We start from the raw sequence: 9,917 nt of genomic DNA on the forward strand, positions 1-9,917 counted from the left end.
CTTGTGGGGCGACTTTTACTTTAATCCAGGAAACCAAAACATTTACAGACCCTGTGGGCAGAAACTTGTTAACCTTTGACCCCAGCTGACCCTGCTTACTGTCCGTTGCTTCAAATAAAGACAATCTGGCAGATAAAGCCTGAAATCTGTGTGGCCTCTTCTTCCACAGATGTTCTGGCTAAGGTCCAGTTGCTGCTGCAGCGGCTGGTTGCTTCGTCCTGCAGGTGTCCCGCAGGTGTCCCGCAGGTGTTCCACAGGTGATGTCCCCGCGGTTCCATCACTCTGCGGCGTAATGCCGCTGCTTCAGCGCTCGGTTCTCCGTCTCTAGCTGCTGGTTCTTCTCCTGAAGATCTCGGATTTGTTCCCTCAGAAGCTCCACCTCATCACGCACCGCTAGCATCAGGTGAGTCTTGGCCAGGTCCTGGAGGAACAAGGGAGACGGCTGGAGACCAAAGACCCAACATGAGGACAACGTCCCCACGGGGACTGGTTGTCCCACAGGTAGACGTTACAGGTAGACAGCAGCAGGTGGACCCAGGGACGGACTCACCATGGCTTGTTCTATCTTACTGTCGATGGCTGGAACAGCGGCAGCACTGCAGACACACAGGTGAGACACAGGTGAGACACAGGTGAGACACACAGGCGAGACACACAGGTGAGATACAGGGGAGACATACAGGTGAGACATAGAGGTGAGACACACAGGTGAGATACAGGTGAGACAAAGGTGAGACACACAGGTGAGACACACAGGTGAGATACAGGTGAGATACAGGTGAGACATACAGGTGAGACACACAGGTGAGACACACAGGTGAGATACAGGGGAGACATACAGGTGAGACATACAGGTGAGATACACAGGTGAGACATAGAAATGAGATACACAGGTGAGACAAACAGGTGAGATACAGGTGAGACATACAGGTGAGACATACAGGTGAGACACAGAGGTGAGATACAGGTGAGACATACTGGTGAGACATACAGGTGAGACATAGAGATGAGATACACAGGTGAGACAAACAGGTGAGACACAGGTGAGACATTTGGTGCTGAAACACAATATTTACAAGGTGATGGATGGATGATGGATTGATAAATTAATGATGGATGGATGGATGTGAACGTCCTCACCTGGTGTCCAGACTGTCCCCCAGGCCGAAGGCTGAGGAGTGGACAGGTGTCAGGGTGGGACGTCCAGAGGGGGGAGAGCTGGGCAGAGACTGGGACGTCCTGAAGACACGCTGGACAGGGAGAGGACAGGTGAGACAGACAGGAGAGACCGAGACAGAGAGACAGACAGGAGAGACAGACAGGAGAGACCGAGAGGTGAGACAGACAGAGAGAGAGACAGACAGGGAGACAGACAGGAGAGACCGAGACAGAGAGACAGACAGGAGAGACAGACAGGAGAGACCGAGAGGTGAGACAGACAGAGAGAGAGACAGACAGGGAGACAGACAGGGGAGACAGACAGAGAGACAGACAGGAGAGACAGACAGGAGAGACCGAGACAGACAGAGAGACAGACAGGAGAGACAGACAGGAGAGACAGACAGGAGAGACAGACAGGAGAGACCGAGACAGACAGAGAGACAGACAGGAGAGACAGAAAGGTGAGACAGACAGAGAGACAGACAGGAGAGACAGACAGGAGAGACCGAGACAGACAGAGAGACAGACAGGAGAGACAGAAAGGTGAGACAGACAGGAGAGACCGAGACAGACAGAGAGACAGACAGGAGAGACAGACAGAGAGACAGGTGAGACAGACAGAGATACAGACAGGAGAGACAGACAGGAGAGACCGAGACAGACAGAGAGACAGACAGGAGAGACAGACAGGAGAGACAGACAGGAGAGACCGAGACAGACAGAGAGACAGACAGGAGAGACAGACAGGAGAGACCGAGACAGACAGAGAGACAGACAGGAGAGACAGAAAGGTGAGACAGACAGGAGAGACCGAGACAGACAGAGAGACAGACAGGAGAGACAGACAGGAGAGACCGAGACAGACAGAGAGACAGACAGGAGAGACAGAAAGGTGAGACAGACAGGAGAGACCGAGACAGACAGAGAGACAGAAAGGTGAGACAGACAGGAGAGACCGAGAGGTGAGACACACAGGAGAGACAGACAGACAGAGAGACAGACAGGAGAGACAGAAAGGTGAGACAGACAGGAGAGACCGAGACAGACAGAGAGACAGACAGGAGAGACAGAAACTGAGAACCAGAAACACGTCCAGAACCGACAGGAACCTTTGAGAACATCGAGCCTTTGGTCTGATGTTAATATCAGACAAAGTGGACTTTAGTAAAATAAATAAAAATGTCTATTAAAGTATTTATTAAGGAGCAAACGTCACACCCTGACACTGCTGACTGGGTGGTTCTGATACCTGGTTCTGGGTCTGTATCTTCACTGTGGAGGAACTTGGACCCGCTCTGCCTTCAGAACCATGGAGGCCAGCATGAACCTTAATAAGGTCACAGCCTCAGACTTTGACTAGGCCACTCCAGCTCCTTCATCTTCTGAACCCTGCTGGTGTTGTTGGACCGCTGTTCTGCAGCAGAACCAGAATCTGAGAGCAGATTTTAGGGTTCTGCCCGTTACAGCGAGTGGACCCAGACCCGGTTCTGGTTCTTTCCAACCTTCTGACTGGGTCCACAGTGGTTCTGGTGCTGGATCTCTCTCATGGAGAACATCTTTTCCCAGACTTTGTTCAATCAGAGCCAGAACCGGACCTGGAACCCTGCTGCTGGGTGATCTGTTCTGGAGTCTGGACCTGAATGGATCCAGAACCAGAGGCAGCACCTCACTGTTGTTCAGAACCTGCTGTTCTCTGCTGCTCCAGCAGGGGGCAGCAGAGAGCAGTTCCCTGTTAGGTTAGCAGAGGGTAGGGATCCACAGACTGAGGATTAGAACCCGTGACCAGCAGGTCGACCCGCAGGTCGATGGAGGCAGAACCAGCACCTGGAACCAGGTGTTCTGGTCCGGGTCATCTCTGAGCTCTGATTGGTGCCTACCTGTGCAGGGGGGCCAGGCTGTAACGGCTGGGGGAAGTGTTGTGGGCGGCGTGGAGCAGGTGAGGGGGCGGAGTCTGAACGCTGTCCTCTGGTTGGCTCTTTCAGGCCGTGTGGTTCTTGGTGTGTCGGTGACGGTGGTCCACTTCTGGAAACAAGCCCCGCCCCCTCCATTCCTCTTAGTGGCAGAGCCGACGGGTGGGAGGTGTCCTGGGAGATGACTCCACCCCTTTCTCTGTCCCAGCCAATCATGTCCAGGGAGTCCAGAGAATGGGCGTTCCTCATGCTGTCCATGACCCATCTTAGCCCCGCCCCCTCCACCCGCTCCCTGAACTCCGTGCAGGTCCACCTGCCCCGCCGGTACGGCTGGCCCCGCCCACCGCCACCGACCCCGCCCTCCCTCAGCCTCACCACCCTGAACCTGGAGCCGGCCCGCTGGCCCAATGCATCCTGGGAGATGTATTTCTTCTGCAGAGACGGCGTGTTTGGCTGAGAGGAGCTTCCCAGGGGCCGGCCGGTGGACGGGTCGCCTGATTGGTCGGTCGGGGAGGTCAGGTGGAGCAAGTCGCAGGTGACGCTGGTGATCTGGAAGCCGCTTCTCCTTTTAGCTGCGCTCATGGTCCCTGAAGCCGCGCTGCAGACGCTCTGAGAGACAGACAGCAGGTTAGACGTCCTCCAGGAAACATTCCTGCAGACACACCTTCCTCCTACCTGAGAACAGGTGAGACGGTCATTCCCAGCTGATGTTTGTCCACAAACAGAGGCAGGACGTCTCCCAGCATGCGTCCTCGCCGTCCTGTGAGGCTGCAGCTGTACTTCCTGTTTCCTGTCCTCGCTGCGCCGCTTGCTTCAGTTCCTGTTGCTAAACAAACACACCAGCGTCTCAGAGACAGACGTCCAGGACCGGTTCTGCAGGGGGACGGCTCCACGGGCCGGGACACGCTGCACACAGGTGTGTCTCACAGAGCTGCAGGTGCTGAGCTCTGATTGGAGCGTGGAGGGAGCAGCGACAATCATCTGTGGACGTAGCAGTGACGTCCTCACCTGCTCAGAGGACATGAACTCTGAGGACGGAGACAAGTCCTCTGATCACAGGAAGAGGTCTGCTGACAACCTGTAGCTGTACTACAGGTATTACAGCAGTATATATATATATATATATATATATATATATATATATATATATATTGATAGCAGTATCATGGTAGTACTATAACATTAACATTTACTACAGGTATATACACTACCGTTCAAAAGTTTGGGGTCACCCAAACAATTTTGTGTTTTTCATGAAAAGTCACACTTATTCACCAGCATACGTTGTGAAATGAATAGAAAATAGAGTCAAGACATTGACAAGGTTAGAAATAATGATTAATATTTGAAATAAGATTTTTTTTTACATCAAACTTTGCGTTCGTCAAAGAATCCTCCATTTGCAGCGATTACAGCATTGCAGACCTTTGTTATTCTAGCTGTTAATTTGTGGAGGTAATCTGGATAAATTGCTCCCCACGCTTCCAGAAGCTGCTCCCACAGGTGTGATTGGTTGGATGGGCTCTTCCTGCGTACCGTACGGTCAGATGCTCCCATAACAGCTCCATGGGTTCAGATCTGGTGACTGCTGGCCTCTCCATCACCCACAGAATACCAGCTGCCTGCTTCTGCATAATCTGGAGGTGTTTAGGGTCCTTGTCCTGTTGTACGATGAAACTGGCTCCAATCCAGCGCCGTCCACTGGGTACGGCATGGCGTTGCAAAATGGACTGATAGCCTTCCTTTTACTCTGGACAAATGTCCCACCTTAGCAGCACCAAAGCAACCCCAGACCATCACACTACCTCCACCATGCTTAGCAGACAGCGTCAGGCATTCTTCCAGCATCTTTTCATTTGTTCTGCGTCTCACAAGCGTTCTTCTTTGTGATCCAAACACCTCAAACTTGGATTCATCCGTCCACAACACTTTTTACTTCCTCTGTCCAATGTCTCTGTTCTTTTGCTTATCTTAATCTTTTTCTTTTATTGGCCAGTCTCAGATCTGGCTTTTTCTTTGCCACTCTGCCCTGAAGCCCAGAACCCTGCAGCCGCCTCTTCACTGTAGATGTTGACGCTGGTGTGTTGTGGGTAATATTTAATGAAGATGCCAGCTGGGGACCTGTGAGGCGTTTGTTTCTCAGACTAGAGACTCTAATGTACTTATCTTCTTGCTCAGTTGTGCAACACAGCCTCCCACTTCTTTTTCTACTCTGTTAGAGCCTCTTTGTGCTGTCCTCTGAAGGGAGTAGTACACACCGTTGTAGGAAATCATGGAATATCCTTCATTTCTAAGAACAAGAATAGACTGTCGAGTTTCAGATGAAAGTTCTCTATTTCTGGCCATTTTCAGCGTTTAATTGACCCCACAAATGTGATGCTCCAGAAAGTCAATCTGCTCAAAGGAAGGTGAGTTTTGTAGCTTCTGTAACGAGCTAAACTGTTTTAAGATGTGTGAACATGATTGAACAAGTGTTTTCTAATCATTAATTAGCCTTCTGAGCCAATGAGCAAACACATTGTACCATTAGAACACTGGAGTGATAGTTGCTGAAAATGGGCCTCTATACACCTATGTAGATACAAAAACCAGACATTTGCAGCTAGAATAGTCATTTACCACATTAGCAATGTATAGAATGTATTTCTTTAAAGTTAAGACCAGTTTAAAGTTATCTTCATTGAAAAGTTCAGTGCTTTTCCTTCAAAAATAAGGACATTTCAGTGTGACCCCAAACTTTTGAACGGTAGTGTATGCAGTATATATATATATATATATATATATATATATATATATATATATATATATTCATATCAGTATAATGGTAGTACTATAACATTTACTACAGGCGTTACAGCAGTATATATATATATATATATATATATATATATATATATATATATATATATATATATATATATATATATATATATATATATATATATATTGACAGCAGTATCATTGTAGTACTATAACGTTTACTACAAGGATATATATGCAGTATATATATAGTCATAGCAGTATGATGGTAGTAGTATAACATTTACTGCAGGCGTTACAGCAGTCTAAATATATTGATATCATTATGATGGTAGTAGTAAAAGTTGTACTACAGGCGTTATATCAGTATATATATCAGTATAATGTAGTACTATAACTTGTACTACAGGCGTTATATCAATATATATATATATATATATATATATATATATATATTGATAGCAGAATGATGGTAGTAGTAAAAGTTGTCCCACAGTACCTGGCAGCAGCAGAGCAGCGGTTCTCTGGTTCTGATCATCAGCAGAACATCATGGAGGTCAAACTCTTCCTGGTTCTCCGGGCCCAGGCGGCTCCGGTTCCTGCGGTTCCTGCTGAGCCGTGACGTGGCAGCAGAACAACGGGTCCATTGTTGGAGGGCTGCTGGTGAGGAGGAGGAGGAGGGAGGAGAGCAGGAGCAGCACAGCCAGGGAGAGCTTCTCTGGTTCCATGGAGGAACGTCAGAAGAACTGTGTTCCTCTCAGCAGCAGCAGAACCAGGAGAACCTCCTATACCTCGACCCACTGCAGCAGTCAGACCCGTCCTCGGTTCTACGGGTCAGAGTTCACAGGCTGACGAGGAACCGGAGGTTCTGATCCCAGAAACCTGTTCTGGCCTCCTGTGTTCTCCAGAGTTGTTCCTCTGTGTGTGGGAACGGTTCTAAGAGCAGAGAAACGTCCCACATCACTGAATTAATGTATCAGACTTCTGGGTTTCCATTCTCTGCAGCCAGAACCAGCAGAACCACCAGAACCAGAGACTCTTTGCCAGCGGAACATGAGTAATCTTGATTGCAAATATGAATGTCTTTGTTTTTCTGCACCAGAGGTTCTGGTTCTGAAATAATTATGGATCTAAAACTAAACAGAACTTTAATAAAGTTCTAAAGGAAACTAAAACAGGGCAGAATTTAAGCTTCATATTTAGTACCTAAAGTCAAATAACTCCTTATTTTTTTAAATCTGTGCTTCCTGATGAGAAGGTCCGGTTTGGACCGACCCAGCCCAGCCAGTTCTGTGGTGCCAGGTTCCGGTTCTGGATCCTGGCCCAGTTTTCTTCCAGACAGCACCAGATCTCATCAGGAAGACCAGCAGGCCACATAGCCACCAGGTTCTGCAGAGGTTCTGCAGAGGTTCTGGACTCTCAGCCGGGCTCATCAAGCTTAGAAGGTTTTTGGAGATTTTCAGAGTAAACCATGTTTCTCCAGGTCCAAACACAGAACCCTGTCGTGCTCTGTAGTGAGAAAGGGACCGGTTCTGAACCGTGTACTATTAAACCTCAGCTATGACTGATCAGAACCAAGTGGACCCCCCCCCCCCCGTGGAACTCGTTAGAACAGCGTAAACCGGGTCAGAACAATAAAACGGACCAGCACCAAGCAGCAGCTCTCTTCACTTTATTATAAAAAAATAACAAGAATTGGGTTTTATTTTGAAAAGCTCAGTCACTTCCTGTCTGTGTTTCCTGTCCAATCAGAGCGCGGTCACGTGACGCTTTCAGCTGTTCTCAGGTTTATGAGGTCGCTCCCACTGAGCATGCTCAGTTCAGTCTGACATCACTTCCTGTTTTCAGTGGGTCGCAGGTCTCCTGCCGTCCAATCAGGTCCTGGAGTGATGTCACTTCCTGTGGGCGGGGCTCTTGTGGAACAGGTAGATGGGTCTCTGGTTACCTGGAAACGGATCAGAAACAGGTGAGGTCACATGACGTTCCACTGAGGATTCTGGGTAACAGGATGGATCCACAATCTGGGTCATACAGAGATCCGGTTTCACTAGACCCAACACTCCTGGTTCTGAGATCCAGAACCAGGAACCCTGGGTTCCCTGAGCTGCCAGAACCAGGACCGGTTATCAGGGTTTTCCATTTGGACCTCAGAGCAGCGATCCGTTCTGGATCCAGTCCAGTAGGCGGCGCTGTTGGAGAGGATCACACTGGGTTCTGGACTCCCTCACGTCAGAGAAACGGGTTCTGGTCTGTTAGTGATTGTAAACAGGGCCGGACCAGAACCCAAAGCCCGGTAGGAAGTGAAGCAGCTTAGTGGTACCGAGGTCCCTGAAGAAGGTTCTGGTCCGCTCCGTGTTCCTGAGAGGCCTCCAGGTGGTTCTGGTTAGGGTTTATGACTGCTTCATGACCTAGAGGAGGAACAAGTTCTGGTTCTGACCCGGCTGGGTTTAGAAGATTTTCCTGCCTGATGTTGGTTCAACCCAGGAGGAACCGGTTCTATTTGGTCCAAATAAAGTCCTGATTATTATCATTTTTATAATAAAGGTTCTGTCTGGATGAAGAACAGCATCGCCGACCCAGAGAGAACCCAGCAAATCCACCTCCAGGTTCCTGGTGCCTCTGAATCACTTCCTGTTTCTATTAGAGGGGCTGGAAAAGATCCACCTGAGCTGAATCTGTTCGTTCAGACAGTGGAACTGATTCATCAGAACTGAATCTATTCAGCCAGTTTAACTGATTCATTGGAACTCAATCTGTTCAGACAGTGGAACTGATTCATTGGAACTCAATCTGTTCAGACAGTGGAACTGATTCATTTGAACTGAATCTGTTCGTTCAGACAGTTGAACTGATTCATCAGAACTGAATCCGTTCGTTCAGTTGAACGGATATTTTCATCCTGAAATGAATCAGTTCAACTGACTGAACAAGCAGATTCAGTTCCGATGAATCAGTTTAACTGACTGAAGAAGCAGATTGCTCTAAACTGAATCTGTTCGTTCAGACAGTTGAACTGATTCACTGGAACTGAATCAGTTTAACTGACTGAAGAAGCAGATTGCTCTAAACTGAATCAGTTACACTGACTGAACAAGCAGATTCAGTTCCGGTGAATCAGTTTAACTTACTGAAGAAGCATATTTCTCTAAACTGAATCTGTCCGTTCAGACAGTTGAACGGATTCACTGGAACTGAATCAGTTTAACTGACTGAAGAAGCAGATTGCTCTAAACTGAATCTGTTCGTTCAGACTGTTGAACGGATTCACTGGAACTGAATCAGTTTAACTGACTGAACAAGCAGATTGCTCTAAACTGAATCTGTTCGTTCAGTGAGCTGAATCATGGTACGGCTCCCAGTGAGTTTTTGTTCCACTCAGACGTTTAGGACCGTCATTGATCACTAGGGATGCAGGTTATGGATTAAGGTGATCTAGAGTTGATTGATCTTATTGATCGACTAACGATTAATTGATAATTTTCCTAAAAAACTAGTTTTCTCTTGTATCTAGAGGGTCTTTCCATAACATAAAGGGTTCATTTATTTTACAATATGCTGACTTTAAAGAGAGGCCCATCATATGAAACAGTTTATTGAGCTGCTTGTAATAAATACAAAATGTGTGGTTTTCTCTCACACATCTATTTTATTCTATTAGTTGGTGAATAGAATAAAATAGATGAAGCTGATAATCAGCAGGGCTTCATGTCTCCATCATCATTAACAGCGTAATGTCCTCCATCAAGGCCATGCATAGTAGTAGTGTAATGTCATATTACAGCGTAATGTCCTCCACCGATGCCTCCAGCCATGCAGCTGTAACTTAAGGAGCTTGTTGAGCGTTTATGTTTAAAACAGAACCACATAAAGAGCATTTTTATTAAAATGTGGTAAATAATCCCAGACTGGACCTCTGCAGGATTCATGCTGCCTCCACTGTTTTTATCTACTGCTTGTCTGGCTCCACTTTAGAGGACCTGCAGCGCCCTCTGCTGGACGGCAGCCACACTACAACACTCAGACTGAATGGACATGGGTTACCTGTGTGTGGGGTTACCTGTGTGTCAGGTTACCTGTGTGTGGGGT

General features: G+C 47.8%; 1 protein-coding gene across 3 annotated transcripts; it reads right to left on the bottom strand.

Annotated features, from left to right (window-relative positions):
• Position 1: 1 nt before the first annotated feature.
• Positions 2-6,821, bottom strand: zgc:153012 (uncharacterized protein LOC777626 homolog). Of its 3 annotated transcripts, none has more exons than XM_036131115.1 (5): positions 6,331-6,821; positions 3,039-3,897; positions 1,141-1,250; positions 551-596; positions 2-442 (listed from the first exon to the last, which is right to left on the bottom strand). In XM_036131115.1, the coding sequence occupies exons 2-5, from the start codon at positions 3,651-3,653 to the stop codon at positions 278-280; spliced, it is 936 nt and encodes a 311-aa protein (XP_035987008.1). In that variant the 5' UTR covers positions 3,654-3,897; positions 6,331-6,821; the 3' UTR covers positions 2-277. The 3 variants fall into 3 exon arrangements, with proteins under 3 accessions (XP_035987008.1, XP_035987009.1, XP_035987010.1); XM_036131116.1 differs by lacking the exon at positions 6,331-6,821 and having other exon boundaries at positions 3,039-3,680; positions 3,747-4,079; XM_036131117.1 differs by lacking the exon at positions 6,331-6,821 and having other exon boundaries at positions 2-421; positions 3,039-4,079.
• Between the last annotated feature and the right edge of the window lie 3,096 nt (positions 6,822-9,917).

This window comes from Fundulus heteroclitus, unplaced genomic scaffold (assembly GCF_011125445.2).
Source record: "Fundulus heteroclitus isolate FHET01 unplaced genomic scaffold, MU-UCD_Fhet_4.1 scaffold_41, whole genome shotgun sequence".
NCBI lineage: Eukaryota > Metazoa > Chordata > Actinopteri > Cyprinodontiformes > Fundulidae > Fundulus > Fundulus heteroclitus.